The sequence below is a fragment of the Ranitomeya variabilis genome, chromosome 4 (genome assembly GCF_051348905.1).
Source record: "Ranitomeya variabilis isolate aRanVar5 chromosome 4, aRanVar5.hap1, whole genome shotgun sequence".
NCBI classification, from domain to species: Eukaryota; Metazoa; Chordata; class Amphibia; order Anura; family Dendrobatidae; genus Ranitomeya; species Ranitomeya variabilis.
In genome coordinates, this window is record NC_135235.1 from 212,221,510 (window position 1) to 212,240,147 (window position 18,638).

The window sequence follows — 18,638 nt, forward strand, 5'->3', positions numbered from 1 at the left end:
TTTTGGCTAAGTCGGCGTCTCATGAAACCCGATCCGACCCCTGTGCTTGTCGGCCATGCGGTACGCGACTTTCGCGCCAAAGTCGCGTTTCAATGACGCGAAAAGCGCCATTTCTCAGCCAATGAAGGTGAACGCAGAGTGTGGGCAGCGTGATGACATAGATCCTGGTCCCCACCATCTTAGAGAAGGGCATTGCAGTGATTGGCTTGCTGTCTGCGGCGTCACAGGGGCTATAAAGGGGCGTTCCCGCCGACCGCCATCTTACTGCTGCTGATCTGAGCTTAGGGACAGGTTGCTGCCGCTTCGTCAGAAGCAGGGAGAGCGTTAGGCAGGGTCCACTAACCACCAAACCGCTTGTGCTGCAGCGATTTCCACTGTCCAACACCACCTTCGGTGTGCAGGAACAGTGGAAGCTATTTTTTTTTTTTTTTCCCCTCAGCGCTGTAGCTCATTGGGCTGCCCTAGAAGGCTCCGTGATAGCTGTATTGCTGTGTGTACGCCACTGTGGAAACCAACTGCTTTTTTCAAAGCACATATCCTCTTGTTCCTTCCTTTCTGCACAGCTATCTTTTTTGTTTGTCCACACTTTTTATTTAATTTGTGCATCAGTCCACTCCTATTGCTGCCTGCCATACCTGGCTTACATTACTGCAGGGAGATAGTAATTGTAGGACAGTTTTTTTTTGTTTTTGTTTTTTTTTTGTGGGAGATTAAGATTGGCATTTCTGCTACAGTGCCATCCCTGTGTGTGCCATCTCTCACTGAGTGGGCCATAGAAAGCCTATTTATTTTTTCCGTGATTTGTGTTCTAAAATCTACCTCAACACAGAAACACTACATCAATCAGTGGGAGAAAAATATTGGCCTCAGTCAGGGCTTGTGTGCCACTGCTGTGTGTGCGCTATCATTCAGTGGGCTATAGCAAGCCTATATTTTTTTTTTTTTTTTTTTTTTAATATTATTTGGTTTCTAAAGTCTCCCTGAGAAAAAAAAATAAATAAATTAGGTGGGAGATTAATATTGACATTAGTGCTTGAGTGACAGTCCTGCGTGTGTGTCATCTCTGTGATTTTGTGCCACAGAAAACAGAGTGTGTAACATTGTGCCTGATTTTCCTTGTGGTCTCACCAACCTGTTAAGGGATATTGAAATCATACTGAAGTTATAGCTCACCGTGTAAGTTGTTTGATAGCAACAAATAAAGTTACTTTGGTTAAGATTTTAAAACAATGAGGAAGTCTGGTGCAAGAGGTCGTCGTGGGCGTTCATTGTCAGCTGGTAATGATGGTAGTGGTAGTGGAGCATCAGGTGGTCGTGGGGATAAAAATATTCCACCTAAGTCTGGAGCTGTGGAGCCAGTTTCGTCGTCAGGCTACACAAGGCCTCGAACGCTCTCTTTTCTGGGAGTAGGAAAACCGCTTTTAAAGGCGGAGCAGCAACAGCAAGTTTTGGCTTACATTGCAGACTCAGCCTCTAGCTCTTTTGCCTCCTCTTCCGAAACTGGTAAATGTAAAAGCAGCGCGTCGCTTGTGGATGTTCACGGTCAGGGACAAGTCGCTTCCTTGTCCTCCTCAGCAAAAACTACAACAAGAGAGAAGGATGCAGCAGGCGACACAACGGGTCACTCCATGGAGCTCTTTACACATACCGTCCCTGGCTTAGAAAGTGAAACATTTAACAGGCCATGCCCATTACAAGTATATTCTGACATGGAGTGCACTGATGCACAGCCACAGCCAGAGTACTATGCTGCTCCTTTGACTCAGACCACCACATTGCCCTCTCAGGGTACAGATCCACAATCAGACCCTGATGAGACTATGTTGCCCCGCCACGAACGCTATACCACCGACCGACACAGTGACACAGACGAAGTTGCACACGAGCTCGAAGAGGAGGTAATAGATGACCCAGTTATTGACCCGGATTGGCAGCCATTGGGGGAACAGGGTGCAGGCGGCAGTAGTTCAGAAGCGGAGGTGGAGGAGGGGCCGCAGCAGGCATCAACATCGCAACAGGTTCCATCTGCCGGGCCCGTATCTGGCCCAAAACGCGTGTCAAAGCCAAAACCTGTTGGAGCACAGCATTGCCATCCGGTTAAAGCTCAGTCTGCAATCCCTGAAAAGGGATCCGAGTCTAGGAAGAGTGCAGTCTGGCATTTTTTTAAACAACATCCAACTGATCAGCGCAAAGTCATCTGTCAAAAATGTTCAACTAGCTTAAGCAGAGGTCAGAATCTGAAAAGTCTAAATACTAGTTGCATGCATAGACACTTAACCACCATGCATTTTCAAGCCTGGACTAACTACCAAACGTCCCTCAAGGTTGTAGCACCCTCGGCCAATGAAGCTAGTCAGCAACGCAACATCCCTTCCGTCACTGTAAGGCCACCATTTTCCGCACCACCGGCAGTATCTGTGCAGGTTTCTTTGCCAGCCAAAAGCAGTCAGGGTCAGGGAATCACCAGTTTTGTAGGAGGAAATATTGCATCTAGGGCACCGGCGGAAACAATACCGTCTCCAACCGTCTCTCAGTCTGCCATGTACACCGGCACACCCGAAAGTTCCACGATCTCCAGCTCTCCAGTCCAGCTCACCCTACATGAGACTCTGGTTAGAAAAAGGAAGTACTTATCCTCGCATCCGCGTACACAGTGTTTTAACGCCCACATAGCTAGACTAATCTCGTTAGAGATGATGCCCTACCGGTTAGTTGAAAGCGAAGCTTTCAAAGCCCTGATGGAGTACGCTGAACCACGATACGAGCTACCCAGTCGACACTTTTTTCCAGAAAAGCCATCCCAGCCCTGCACCAGCATGTTAAACAGCGCATCGTCCATGCACTCAGGCAATCTGTGAGTACAAAGGTGCACCTGACTACAGATGCATGGACCAGTAGGCATGGCCAGGGACGTTATGTGTCCATCACGGCACACTGGGTGAATGTGGTGGATGCAGGGTCCACAGGCGACATCAATTTAGGGACAGTTGTGCCTAGCCCACGGTCTAGGAAACAGTTGGCTGTAGGCGTTCGCACCCCCTCCTCCTCCTCCTCCTCGTCCTCCTGCAGAAGCTACAGCTCTTCCACAGAACGCAGTCTGCCAACCACTCCATCGGCAGATGACACTGTTGCACACCAGTTGTCCCATTATGGGCCAGCTACTGCCAAGCGTCAGCAGGCTGTATTGGCTATGAAGTGCTTGGGCGACAACAGACACACCGCGGAAGTTCTGTCCGAGTTCTTGCAACAAGAAACACAGTCGTGGCTGGGCACAGTAGATCTTGAGGCAGGCAAGGTAGTGAGTGATAACGGAAGGAATTTCATGGCTGCCATCTCCCTTTCCCAACTGAAACACATTCCTTGCCTGGCTCACACCTTAAACCTGGTGGTGCAGTGCTTATTGAAAACTTATCCTGGGTTCTCCGACCTGCTCCTCAAAGTGCGTGCACTTTGCTCACATATCCGACGTTCGCCTGTACACGCCAGCCGTATGCAGACCTATCAGCGGTCTTTGAACCTTCCCCAGCATCGCCTAATCATAGACGTTGCAACAAGGTGGAACTCAACACTGCACATGCTTCAGAGACTGTGCGAACAGAGGCGTGCTGTTATTTATTTGTGGGAGGATACACGGGCAGGCAGTAGGATGGCAGACATGGAGTTGTCAGGTGTGCAGTGGTCTAAGATACAAGACATGTGTCAAGTCCTTCAGTGTTTTGAGGAATGCACACGGCTGGTTAGTGCAGACAACGCCGTAATAAGCATGAGCATCCCCCTAATGCGTATGCTGATACAAAGTTTGACGCACATAAAGGAGCAGGCGTCTGCACCAGAGGAAGAGGAAAGCCTTGATGACAGTCAGCCATTGTCTGGTCAGGGCAGTGTACAGGACGAGGTAGCGGGCGAAGAGGAGGTGGAGGACGAGGAGGATGATGGGGATGAGTATATTTTTAATGCCGAACCTTTCCCGGGGGCACAGGAAATTGGTTGCGTGTCACGGCCGGGTTCTGGTTTTTTGAGGGACACAAGTGACGTAGATTTGCCTGCAACTGCCCCTCAACCAATCACAACCGGAGATTTTACAACTGGAACTTTGGCCCACATGGCGGATTATGCCTTACGTATCCTAAAAAGGGACACACGCATTACGAAAATGATGAACGATGACGATTACTGGTTGGCCTGCCTCCTTGATCCACGCTATAAAGGCAAATTGCAAAATATTATGCCACATGAGAACTTGGAACTAATATTAGCAACCAAACAATCAACTCTTGTTGACCGTTTGCTTCAGGCATTCCCAGCACACAGCGCACGTGATCGTTCTCACACGAGCTCCAGGGGGCAGCAGACTAGGAGTGTTAGGGGTGCACACATCAGAAGTGGCGTTGGACAGAGGGGTTTTCTGACCAGGTTGTGGAGTGATTTTGCTATGACCGCAGACAGGACAGGTACTGCTGCATCAATTGAAAGTGACAGGAGACAACATTTGTCCAGTATGGTTACTAACTATTTTTCATCCCTTATCGATGTTCTCCCTCAACCGTCATTCCCATTTGATTACTGGGCCTCCAAATTAGACACCTGGCCAGAATTGGCAGAATATGCATTGCAGGAGCTTGCTTGCCCGGCAGCAAGTGTCCTATCAGAAAGAGTATTCAGTGCTGCAGGTTCAATATTAACCGAAAAAAGGACTCGTCTGGCTACCCAAAATGTTGACGATCTAACATTCATTAAAATGAACCACAACTGGATTTCGAAATCTTTTGCCCCACCTTGCCCGGCCGACACCTAGCTTTCCTATGAAAGGCTCTTGCCTGTGAATTACTTTTCTAATGTCTAATTTGCTGCAGCTGATTGTACAGCATACGACATGTTTACACCTCCCTAAATGGCCAAACTCCCCACACGGGGCCGTGGTATCGCGACTTGGCGCAAGCACCCGTGAGACTGCTGTTTGTCTGAAGAGGTGGGTGTGCTCGCTTTTGGTTGACGGCATTGCTACTGGGTCCCTCATAGTACAATGTAGTGTCTCTGGCGGTGGTGGTGCACACCCAACGTCAGACACACCGTTGTAACATGAGGGGCCCTGGGGCGGTCCCGCCGGCCTCTAGAGAGTTCCCCCCTACCCCAGCTCAAAATGTGCTCTACCACATGCAAAATTATGTCGCACAGCTCCACCAATCTTTAGTCTATTCGCTGACATCATTCAATGTCTGGCACTGACAATACAAATTTGTAGACATCTACGATGCAACTTAAAGTAGTCTGTGTCTGTGTCCTATATTGGCACCATTAAATAGTTACTGCCAAATTACTATGTCAGAAACTCAGCAGATGAGCCCACCCCTGTACCTAAGTATGCCACCTTTTTTTTTGTTTTGGTTGTTTTGCGAGACATTAACATCTATTTATATTTTGGGAGTACTGGGACAGACACTCCTTGCACTACTCCTCCACTCACCACCAAGCTGCCCGTGTATCCATGTAACCGCTGTAAAACTGCCATGAGCCTATTGTTTGTTATTTTAGGCCTTTGAAGCCTGTCTGCGGTCCCTCCTTCCACTAGTCCTCCACTGACCAGACCACTGCTGCCCGTGTACCCCTGGAACCAATTATAAAGTGCCTACAGCCAGCCCATTTTCTTATGTTAGGCCTTTGAAGCCTGTCTGCGGTCCCTACTTTAAATACTCCTCCACTGACCACCAAGCTGCCTGCCCGTGTATCCATGTAACCGCTGTAAAACTGCCATGAGCCTATTGTTTGTTATTTTAGGCCTTTGAAGCCTGTCTGCGGTCCCTCCTTCCACTAGTCCTCCACTGACCAGACCACTGCTGCCCGTGTACCCCTGGAACCAATTATAAAGTGCCTACAGCCAGCCCATTTTTTTATGTTAGGCCTTTGAAGCCTGTCTGCGGTCCCTCCTTCCACTAGTCCTCCACTGACCAGACCACTGCTGCCCGTGTACCCCTGGAACCAATTATAAAGTGCCTACAGCCAGCCCATTTTCTTATGTTAGGCCTTTGAAGCCTGTCTGCGGTCCCTACTTTAAATACTCCTCCACTGACCACCAAGCTGCCTGCCCGTGTATCCATGTAACCGCTGTAAAACTGCCATGAGCCTATTGTTTGTTATGTTAGGCCTTTGAAGCCTGTCTGCGGTCCCTACTTTAAATACTCCTCCACTGACCACCAAGCTGCCTGCCCGTGTATCCATGTAACCGCTGTAAAACTGCCATGAGCCTATTGTTTGTTATTTTAGGCCTTTGAAGCCTGTCTGCGGTCCCTCCTTCCACTAGTCCTCCACTGACCAGACCACTGCTGCCCGTGTACCCCTGGAACCAATTATAAAGTGCCTACAGCCAGCCCATTTTCTTATGTTAGGCCTTTGAAGCCTGTCTGCGGTCCCTACTTTAAATACTCCTCCACTGACCACCAAGCTGCCTGCCCGTGTATCCATGTAACCGCTGTAAAACTGCCATGAGCCTATTGTTTGTTATTTTAGGCCTTTGAAGCCTGTCTGCGGTCCCTCCTTCCACTAGTCCTCCACTGACCAGACCACTGCTGCCCGTGTACCCCTGGAACCAATTATAAAGTGCCTACAGCCAGCCCATTTTTTTATGTTAGGCCTTTGAAGCCTGTCTGCGGTCCCTCCTTCCACTAGTCCTCCACTGACCAGACCACTGCTGCCCGTGTACCCCTGGAACCAATTATAAAGTGCCTACAGCCAGCCCATTTTTTTATGTTAGGCCTTTGAAGCCTGTCTGCGGTCCCTCCTTCCACTAGTCCTCCACTGACCAGACCACTGCTGCCCGTGTACCCCTGGAACCAATTATAAAGTGCCTACAGCCAGCCCATTTTCTTATGTTAGGCCTTTGAAGCCTGTCTGCGGTCCCTACTTTAAATACTCCTCCACTGACCACCAAGCTGCCTGCCCGTGTATCCATGTAACCGCTGTAAAACTGCCATGAGCCTATTGTTTGTTATTTTAGGCCTTTGAAGCCTGTCTGCGGTCCCTCCTTCCACTAGTCCTCCACTGACCAGACCACTGCTGCCCGTGTACCCCTGGAACCAATTATAAAGTGCCTACAGCCAGCCCATTTTCTTATGTTAGGCCTTTGAAGCCTGTCTGCGGTCCCTACTTTAAATACTCCTCCACTGACCACCAAGCTGCCTGCCCGTGTATCCATGTAACCGCTGTAAAACTGCCATGAGCCTATTGTTTGTTATGTTAGGCCTTTGATAGCCTGTCTGCGGTCCCTACTTTAAATACTCCTCCACTCACCACCAAGCTGCCTGCCCGTCTATCCATGTAACCGCTGTAAAACTGCAATGAGCCTATTGTTTGTTATTTTAGGCCTTTGATAGCCTGTCTGCGGCCCCTACTTGCAATACTCCTCCACTGACCACAATGCTGCCTGGAGTGCCTGCCTGTGTATCCATGTAACCGATGTAAAACTGCCATGACTGCCTACTGTTTGTTATTTTAGGCCTTTGATAGCCTGTCTGCAGCCCCTACTTGCAATACTCCTCCACTGACCACACCAATGCTGCCCGTGTACCCCTGGAACCTATTTAAAAGTTCATAGAGCCTAGTTATATATTTTATTTACTATTAATAAGGCCATGATGGACTACGCTGTACCATGCTACAAGCTAACCAGTCGACACTTCTTTTGCGAGAAAAGCCATCCCAACCCTCCACCAGCATGTAGAAGACCGCATTGTCCATGCACTCTGGCAATCTGTGAGTACAAAGGTGCACCTGACAACAGACGCATGGACCTGTAGGCATGGCCACGGAAGATTACGTGTCCATTACGGCGCAATGGGTTAATGTGGTGGATGCATGGTCCACAGGGGACAGCCTACTAAGTCTGTCTGCAGTCCCTAATTCAAATTGTCCTCCACTGTCTAAATCGGAGCTTCCACCTTCTGGCTTTCGGCCTATAGTATCAGAAATTAAACTGCATTTGGCCTTCAACTTTGGTTAGGGCCTACTAACGGCTTCTGCCCCTCCCTGGTGTTGCCCTCAACTAAATAAAGCTGAGCTTCAACCTTCCGGCTCTCATTAAGTGGTTTTTTAAAAAAAAAATGGTGGTTAGGGCCTACTAACGGCTTCTGCCCCTCCCTGGTGTTGCCCTCAACTAAATAAAGCTGAGCTTCAACCTTCTGCTCCAAATTACCATTTTAAAAAATGCAATAGGCTTTTCCGGCCTACTAAAGGTGTCTGTCTGTGTGCCCCTGCCTGGTGTTGCCCTCAACTAAATAAAGCTGAGCTTCAACCTTCTGCTCCAAATTACCATTTTAAAAAATGCAATAGGCTTTTCCGGCCTACTAAAGGTGTCTGTCTGTGTGCCCCTGCCTGGTGTTGTCCTCAACTAAATAAAGCTGAGCTTCAACCTTCTGCTCCAAATTACCATTTTAAAAAATGCAATAGGCTTTTCCGGCCTACTAAAGGTGTCTGTCTGTGTGCCCCTGCCTGGTGTTGTCCTCAACTAAATAAAGCTGAGCTTCAACCTTCTGCTCCAAATTACCATTTTAAAAAATGCAATAGGCTTTTCCGGCCTACTAAAAGTGTCTGTCTGTGTGCCCCTGCCTGGTGTTGTCCTCAACTAAATAAAGCTGAGCTTCAACCTTCTGCTCCAAATTACCATTTTAAAAAATGCAATAGGCTTTTCCGGCCTACTAAAGGTGTCTGTCTGTGTGCCCCTGCCTGGTGTTGTCCTCAACTAAATAAAGCTGAGCTTCAACCTTCCGGCTCTCATTAAGTGGTTTTAAAAAAAAAAAATGGTGGTTAGGGCCTACTAACGGCTTCTGCCCCTCCCTGGTGTTGCCCTCAACTAAATAAAGCTGAGCTTCAACCTTCTGCTCCAAATTACCATTTTAAAAAATGCAATAGGCTTTTCCGGCCTACTAAAGGTGTCTGTCTGTGTGCCCCTGCCTGGTGTTGTCCTCAACTAAATAAAGCTGAGCTTCAACCTTCCGGCTCTCATTAAGTGGTTTAAAAAAAAAAAAATGGTGGTTAGGGCCTACTAACGGCTTCTGCCCCTCCCTGGTGTTGCCCTCAACTAAATAAAGCTGAGCTTCAACCTTCTGCTCCAAATTACCATTTTAAAAAATGCAATAGGCTTTTCCGGCCTACTAAAGGTGTCTGTCTGTGTGCCCCTGCCTGGTGTTGTCCTCAACTAAATAAAGCTGAGCTTCAACCTTCTGCTCCAAATTACCATTTTAAAAAATGCAATAGGCTTTTCCGGCCTACTAAAGGTGTCTGTCTGTGTGCCCCTGCCTGGTGTTGTCCTCAACTAAATAAAGCTGAGCTTCAACCTTCCGGCTCTCATTAAGTGGTTTTAAAAAAAAAAAATGGTGGTTAGGGCCTACTAACGGCTTCTGCCCCTCCCTGGTGTTGCCCTCAACTAAATAAAGCTGAGCTTCAACCTTCTGCTCCAAATTACCATTTTAAAAAATGCAATAGGCTTTTCCGGCCTACTAAAGGTGTCTGTCTGTGTGCCCCTGCCTGGTGTTGTCCTCAACTAAATAAAGCTGAGCTTCAACCTTCTGCTCCAAATTACCATTTTAAAAAATGCAATAGGCTTTTCCGGCCTACTAAAGGTGTCTGTCTGTGTGCCCCTGCCTGGTGTTGTCCTCAACTAAATAAAGCTGAGCTTCAACCTTCCGGCTCTCATTAAGTGGTTTTAAAAAAAAAAAATGGTGGTTAGGGCCTACTAACGGCTTCTGCCCCTCCCTGGTGTTGCCCTCAACTAAATAAAGCTGAGCTTCAACCTTCTGCTCCAAATTACCATTTTAAAAAATGCAATAGGCTTTTCCGGCCTACTAAAGGTGTCTGTCTGTGTGCCCCTGCCTGGTGTTGTCCTCAACTAAATAAAGCTGAGCTTCAACCTTCCGGCTCTCATTAAGTGGTTTAAAAAAAAAAAATGGTGGTTAGGGCCTACTAACGGCTTCTGCCCCTCCCTGGTGTTGCCCTCAACTAAATAAAGCTGAGCTTCAACCTTCTGCTCCAAATTACCATTTTAAAAAATGCAATAGGCTTTTCCGGCCTACTAAAGGTGTCTGCCCCTCCCTGGTGTTGTCCTCAACTGAACAAAGCTGAGCTTCCACATTCTGGCTTTCGCCCTATACTATCAGATATTAAACTGCATTTGGCCTACTAGTGTGGTTAGGCCCTTGAAACAGTGTCTGCTGCTCTTGGGTTTGCTACTCCACTGAACAAAGCAATGCCGCCTGTTTAGTCCTGTTACCAATTTTGAACTGCATGTAGCCTACTTTATTCTTTGGCCCTATATCTGTTTCCTCCTCATCCTGCCCATTGCCCAGCCACTGCTAAATGAGTCTGCTGGTACATTGACCTAGACCACTACATTCCCCTTGTACTCTACACAGCCAGAATCTGACCCTGCTGAAAGTAAGGTTCCCCTTCCCGCATGTTATACCACCTTACACAGGGACAAAGAGGAAGGTGCAGATGAAAGTGCAGGTTCCTTCATCAGGTGGGGGGGCATACTCGTTGGCGACGTCACTGGCACAGGGCCCCTCAGAGTACGCAAAAGTGTCGCTGCTGGTGGGAGGCGCCCCCGCCATGCAAACACACCGCCGTACTTTGAGGGGCCCTGTGCCAGTGGCAATGCGAACGAGTGGGCCCCCCCTGCTTGCTCAGGATCACAGCACTTGCAACTTTTAAATACTTACCTTTCCCTGCAACACCGCCGTGACGTAGTCCGCATTTCCTGGGCCCACGAAAAACTTGAGCCAGCCCTACTCCCCCCACAACTTTCCCCCAATTCCTTATGCCCAACTATTATTATACAGTTAATTAAGATTGGCAAGCTTCAGAAACAAGAATGGATGTTTTTGGCATTAAAATGGGCACTGTAGGTGTTTTCCTGGCCTCCACTCACTGCCGACTATGCTTCCCCATTGACTTGCATTGGGTTTCGTGTTTCGGTCGATCCCCGACTTTTAGCGATAATCGGCCGACTGCACTCGACTCGACTCTGGACAAAATCGGGTTTCCCAAAACCCTACTCGATCTTAAAAAAATGAAAGTCGCTCAACCCTAGCAATGATAACTACAGCTCTGCTGACCATATATTAGGCTTTGCACTTACCTGGCCATTGTGCCTTCCATATTCACCATTTCCGAGCATTGTGCTGTCTTGGCCAGCAGACTGTTCACTGTCACCTGCAGGTACGGGTTCTGACCCAGATCTGAGGTCTTATCTAGAATTTGTCGCAGATGCTCCTTTGTGTCCCGTGTAATGTCTGGAAGGTAGGGGTGACTCCTTTGCAATTGGGGGACCCCATTAAGCCTTGATAATCCATCCAGCCCCTGTATGAGCTTCTCCACCGTCTTTCTGTCCAGGTTGCCGTTGTGCCTTCCATGTAATGTGTGCATGGGTATATAAGGGGGCCAAAAGAATTAGGATCAATAGTAGGGAAAACCTCAGATATAAAAGAGGCTTAGGTCTGTGGAGCAAAAGGAGTCCCACGATGAAGAAGATCAGGGCAGGCACAAAGCGTCGAGTTGGAGAAGAGGAAGTAAAGAAATGAGACGCAGAAGTAGATGTTGGGAGTTACAGTTATGGGAAAGTGAAAATGAGTGAAGGGGAGTAGGAAGAGGCGAAAATCAATGTGAAAAGTTCTGGGTGTAAAGTTCTATATAGTCAGTGACCTGAAAGCAGAGAGTGACAGATCCACAGTGCAGGATCTCTTCCTGTTTGTGTGAGTGTCACACCCACTCCACGTGAGCACAGGTGCTCCTGTGATGGGTGGCACTTCACTGATACTCTATCACACATGATGAATGCAGGAAGAACTCGCTTTCATACACAGAAGACATTATGGTTTCGTACAGTGACACAAAACTGCTCTTGTCAATAGCAATTATCATAGACTGAAACCCTTCAGTGATGAGTAAGACCTTACCTACATGAAGCCATGGAGGGTGCTGACATTCCAAATACAAAGTGTAAGCGAATACTCCTCTCCCCTCCATCAAACTTAAAGGGTCTATCCAGGACTTTTTTTTTATATATGGTGGTTAGTACTTATTGGCAGGTAGTTGTGAGCTACCGGTCTGTTCTACAGTGCGTTGATCACTCCAAGCTCAAAGCGGTCATGGACATCTCCTGTTTACAGTGACATCAACAAAGCGGCTCCTTCTATCCTCTGTGCTCTGTCGATGGGGCGTCATTGGGAACGTCATGTTGATTGACATTACTGCCTAACTGCGGGGAGCCGACTGTCAGTCAACATGATGCCGACAATAATGCTCCATCGACACAGCAGAGTGGAAGAGAAGAATCTGCTCTGTTGACGTTACGTCAATGGAAGCAGATGAATCGTCGGTAGGAATTGTCCAAGACCACTTTGAATTTGGATTGATTTTTATGTGGCAGAACAACCAGGTAGCTAACAACTACCTGCCCTATAGCATTAAAAAAAAGGCCTGGATAACCCCTTTACATTTTTTTACTTGTTGAAGACATGAAAAATGGAAAAGAAGTCCAGTTTTCTAATGGTACATAAGAGGCTAGATGGTCTATTGGCTGCGTATGTTTTGTCTTAGAGCTATAAGCATGTGTCCTTGAATACTTCTCACTCAGCCAACCACAACACTGCATTGTACTGATGAGGGGCAAGAACCCTGAAACAGTTGTTTAGAGATGGGTGTCTCTTCATTTTGATTAACTTGTAGTTCTTCTTTAAAGGTACAGTCAGATGGCTGTGACTCTGAGTCACTACTCAAGCCATGAGCCAGGGTGGTAAGTAGGTCCAAGGTCAAATACAGGGAGGGCTCATTGTACGAAGGGGCGATACAAAAGTGTGGTCATGTAAAAGCCTGGGTCCAAATGCCAGGAGGGTATGACAAGATAAAGGGATAAGACAACGGATAGTCAGATGCCAAGTCCAGGGTCTGGTACCTGAGGTCAGGGAGCGCCAAGAGCAAAAGAGAAAACATATATGAGTAGTCACAATGAATCCTAGGCCCGGTAACAAGATCAGGAAGTCATAAACAAAGCACATACCTCACAGAACAAAGCTACAACTGACAGAGACAAGAGGCAGACAGCCAGCTAAAATGCCTGGAATAATTCTGAACAGGAGACTTTTGTATGAAGCCCAGCATGCCCAGGCCCTGATTGGCTGCCTGGACTGTCACTCATCACACTGACATTCCAGCATGCCCAAGCCTCAGATTGGATGGCTGAGCTGTATATCACAATACTGACAATTCGGCACACCCCTGCCCCAGACTGGATGACTGAGCTGCCACTTACCACACTGGGAGGCAAAATCGTGATATTGGCCATATACATCTGACCAAGATTTGACCACAATGCATGGACTGACCAGTGGCTCTTCTGACCCAAGTGCAACAGCTTCATATATTTCTATGTGATGCTCAGGTTGCGAGAGCCATGGCCAATCCGAGCATTGCGGTCTGATCTCGGTCAGATTTATACAGCTGTCTGTGCCCTTAAGCTCTTTAATGGGTTGCTGCCTCTAAGGCTGGGGTCACACATGCGAGTTTTACGGACGTAAGAGCGCAGAAACTACGTCCGTAAAACTCGCATTACATACGGCACAATTATTCTCAATGGGGCTGCTCCTATTAGCCGTATATTACGGTTCAGTATTATACGGCTTTCTACGGCCGTACAAAATCGCAGCATGCTGCGTTTGTCAGCGTACTGCGCAAATAATACGCCAATGAAAGTCTATGGGGGCGCGAAAAATACGGATTCCACACGGACCTGCAGTGTGACTTGCGAGAAATACGCAGCGGTGTTAGTGAAAAGTCGGTAATTCAATTGCCGGCTTTTCATTTCTCCTGCACAAACCCGACAGGATATGAGACATGGTTTTCATACAGTAAACCATCTCATATCCCCTTTTTTTTGCATATTCCACACTACTAATGTTAGTAGTGTGTATGTGCAAATTTTCAGCGCTGTAGCTGCTGAAATAAAGGGTTAAATGGCGGAAAAAATTGGCGTGGGCTCCCGCGCAATTTTCTCCGCCAGAGTGGTAAAGCCAGTGACTGAGGGCAGATATTAATAGCCAGGAGAGGGTCCATGGTTATTGGCCCCCCCGTGGCTAAAAACATCTGCCCCCAGCCACCCCAGAAAAGGCACATCTGGAAGATGCGCCAATTCTGGCACTTGGCCACTCTCTTCCCACTCCCTGTAGCGGTGGGATATGGGGTAATGAAGGGTTAATGCCACCTTGCTATTGTAAGGTGACATTAAGCCAGATTAATAATGGAGAGGCGTCAATTATGACACCTATCCATTATTAATCCAATTGTAGGAAAGGGTTAAAAAACACACACACACATGATTACAAAGTATTTTAATGAAATAAACACAGCGGTTGTTGTAATAATTTATTGTTCTCCCATTCCATTTCCAGGACCTCGCTTGGCAACATAATAAACGCACAAGATACATACCTTCTGCTGTCAGATCTCGTCCCACGAAGTAATCCATCTGAAGGGGTTAACTAATATTACAGGCAGGAGCCCTGCAAATGCAGCTGTGCTCCGTGCTTGTAATCCCCGGGGAATGAATGAAATGTAGGTCATTGACCTACATTTCCTTCAGTCGCGGTGATGCGCCCCTGCTGGATGTTCTCATGAACTGCAGCCTGGGAACTTTTTCCCACGCTCCAGGTCATATGAGGACATCCACCAGGGGGCGCATCACCGCGACTGAAGGAAATGTAGGTCAATGACCTACATTTCATTCATTCCCCGGGGATTACAGGCACGAGCACACAGCTGCATTTGCAGGGCTCCTGCCTGTAATATTAGTTAACCCCTTCAGATGGATTACTTCGTGGGACGAGATCTGACAGCAGAAGGTATGTATCTTGTGCGTTTATTATGTTGCCAAGCGAGGTCCTGGAAATGGAATGGGAGAACAATAAATTATTACAACAACCGCTGTGTTTATTTCATTAAACTACTTTGTAATCATGTGTGTGTGTGTTTTTTAACCCTTTCCTACAATTGGATTAATAATGGATAGGTGTCATAATTGACGCCTCTCCATTATTAATCTGGCTTAATGTCACCTTACAATAGCAAGGTGGCATTAACCCTTCATTACCCCATATCCCACCGCTACAGGGAGTGGGAAGAGAGTGGCCAAGTGCCAGAATAGGCGCATCTTCCAGATGTGCCTTTTCTGGGGTGGCTGGGGGCAGATGTTTTTAGCCACGGGGGGGCCAATAACCATGGACCCTCTCCTGGCTATTAATATCTGCCCTCAGTCACTGGCTTTACCACTCTGGCGGAGAAAATTGCGCGGGAGCCCACGCCAATTTTTTCCGCCATTTAACCTTTTATTTCAGCAGCTACAGCGCTGAAATTTTGCACATACACACTACTAACATTAGTAATGTGGAATATGCAAAAAAAAAGGGGATATGAGATGGTTTACTGTATGTAAACCATGTCTCATATCCTGTCGGGTTTGTGCAGGAGAAATGAAAAGCCGGCAATTGAATTACCGGCTGTTCACAGATATCGCGCTGAATGAAATCTAAATACAGAATATATATATATGTGTCTCAATGACATATATATATATATATATACTGTATATATGTTTTCCCGAACATTTGAGCACATAAATCCATTAGATGTCGGTTTTGCAAGCCTGCGCGAAAATCTCGCAGTACGGATGCCATACGGATTACATACGGAGGATGCCATGCGCAAAATACGCTGAAACACCCTGACTACGGATCAATATTTTGGGGACATTTCTCCGTATTACGGCCGTAGTACGGACGTATAATACGTGGCGTATTTTCTTACGCCATGTGTGACCCCAGCCTAAAAGGTAGAACTGGGGATACAGTTTTCTTCCTCCTGGTGGAAACCTAATTTTTCTTAATTTTTCCCCAAAGCATTGAATGTTATACTTCCCGTGCCAGTTCGTGGTCTCAGCAAGTAGAAAGAAGCAATACCCCTACTACTCACTAGTCCTGTTATTAAAATATTTAGAATTGAGAGTCCTCAGTGGTTGATACCTTTTAATGGCTAACTGAAAAGATGGTAACAAACTGCAAGCTTTCGAGACTACATACGTCTCTTCATCAGGCAAAGACTAAAACAAATTCTGAAGAATCACATATTTATGCACAACATAGTATAGAAAAAAAAAAAAAAAAGAAGAAGAAGAGGGGAAAAAAAAAACATGGATAAGCCAGGTGACATGAAGCAGAATTACCATGGGTGATAAACAGTTACGTCCATAAATATTGGGCCAATTCTTAGATAACTCTCAATTCTAAATATTTTTCTATCTACTGGCTAACACGGTACCAAGATATATTTCTTTCCTGTATAGTCCTGTTATTAGCATCCATCTCTGTTTCCTTCTATGATCGCCCCCAGTGCTGTAGTCCACACTTCTCAAATAACCTGTTGAACTCCTTTGATATTATCATCCAAAGTCTTTTAAGACCGACTCAGACAGCTATGCACTGTCTGAGTATTTAGTATTATTATTGTTAATGCACCATTAATTCCAGGATGCTGTACATATGAAAAGGGTTACATACATATAACATATACAAGATTAAATAAACTGACAGACTGCTAGAAAGTGGAAGAAAACTATGTCCTCTCAGGTTTACAATATAAAGGGTAATGGATTGGAGTCAGCAGGTAAACATAATATTCATTTCCATGTTGACCCCTAGAATTTGCCTCACCATCCATTTCTCTCAGCTATTTCTCTCCTGCTTATTTATCATCTATCTGGGATCATTTCCTAGCTCAGATCTGCGGTTAACCATTCACCTGCTGTAAGTAGATGAACTCTACTATACTGATGCTATTCACACTATAACTCTGCTGTAACAGTATGTAATATTTACTTTACTGTTAATCACTTCTGTCTGCTGTTAACTATTTGTTTTCTGAGAGTCTACATTTTTGCTATTAATCTTCTGTCATGCCACTAGCACACAACTAAACCATTAACCATTTGTTAGCTGAAAGTTATGGACTGACTATACAGCTACAGTACCTGTGGATATTCACATTGCTGGCTCTGTGTCTCCCAGTGATTCCTGTTCCATTTGTCTGCCATCCTTCACACCCTGGTATCCTGGTACTGACTGATCAAGCAAATCCAGCTAGCTTTGCTTTGTTTTGCACACCATCACCTATAGCTTAAAGAATCCAAGTATCCAGGTGAGCTTGTAACAATCCCTAAGTGATCATGTGGCACCCCAGGAGTCCGGATGCCACAGTGGCAATGCCTCTCTCACAGGGGGTGATGTCATGCCTGGAAGAAAGAAGGGATTTCCTTAGCAGGTACATCAGCATGCAATACTTTCCTGACTCCAGACCAGAAGGGGGAGCTCTAAACACAGTTTCAGAAGAGTTTCCCTGATAAGTTCTGGTCTGGAGGCAGGGTTAGTCAGTCAGTCAGCGCTAGTCTGAGGAAGAGGAAGCAAGTGAGGAGAGCCTGGGATTGGAGCTGCGACTGAGCTCACCCCAGGACTGAGCTCCAAAGATCGGACACTGGAGTCTGTGGTTATTTTTGAACTGCAGGCCCAGCAACTAAAACCAGAGGACCGGAGATTGCAGGTCTCCTGGTCCCATCTGACACCTGAATGCACAGCAGCAGATCAGAGCCCGGAGTCACCATGAGGAAGTGACACCTGAACAGGCTCAAGCTGCCTGTTATGCGGGTAGTGTACCATTTAATGGACAGAGAGTAAGAGGGACTTGAATAGAGCATAAAGCATCAGGAAGCCAGAGAATAGTGCAGCAGGGAGGCTTCTATCCCCACCTGAATTCCGAATTGCTTTAAGGTTGCCCGGATCTCCAACACCACCTGTTACCTGTGCTCCGGACTGCACCTTTGACCAGGATTTAAAGGTAAAGAAAACTGCAGCCCTTGCGTCCTCTTCTCCTTTTTCCCACACCCTCAGTCCTGTACCCCAACGTCCACCATCCCTCATAAACTATACCGATAGCCCTGGGGCCCCACTCCACCAGTGGGGAGCAGAACCATCCTAGCTGCATCACCATTGGCCCCAGCGGACTCTAACCAGCGTTGGCCATTTATAGCTGAATACCACAGGTGGCGTCACGAACAATCCCCTACAAACATTTCCTCATCCCTTTTATTGCGCACTCAGGGCAACAGACCGGGTCACCGCTGCCATGACCACCCCTTTAAGAGCCATGCGACCCAGTTCCGAGTACCCCATGGCCCTTGTGAATGTTGCAATCAATTGATCTAATATTTATGGAGGAGTTTTTATAGGGCCACACACAATTAAGCAAGAGCAAAGACATAGTTATAGAGGATGCAGTCGCAACCAGAACAGTAAATTAAAGAGACGCATACAGTACTAGTAAACCCCATTGCCACAGTGTTATATCAGGGTGGAATAAACTGCAGGATTTAACAGTGGCCAATAAACAAGCTTTATTAGGCCTCTTTCACACTTCCATTTTTTACAATCAGTCACAATCCGTCAAAATGTTGAAAAGATGGATCCTGTGCAGATTGTAAAAAACTGATGCACTGGATCCATTTTTTTTTACGGATCCGTTAAGGCAGTTCCCTGAATTTAAGCTATGTGCAC

At 46.8% G+C, this 18,638-nt stretch overlaps 1 protein-coding gene across 1 annotated transcript in view; it reads right to left on the minus strand.

Annotated features, from left to right (window-relative positions):
- CBLC (Cbl proto-oncogene C) overlaps positions 1-11,740 on the minus strand; it is a 59,135-nt gene extending 47,395 nt beyond the window's left edge. The window contains exon 1 of the mRNA XM_077259840.1: positions 11,126-11,740. Within this exon, the coding sequence (XP_077115955.1) occupies positions 11,126-11,412 (287 nt within the window). The 5' untranslated portion in view covers positions 11,413-11,740. The remainder of the gene's footprint in view (positions 1-11,125) is intronic.
- Positions 11,741-18,638: the final 6,898 nt, after the last annotated feature.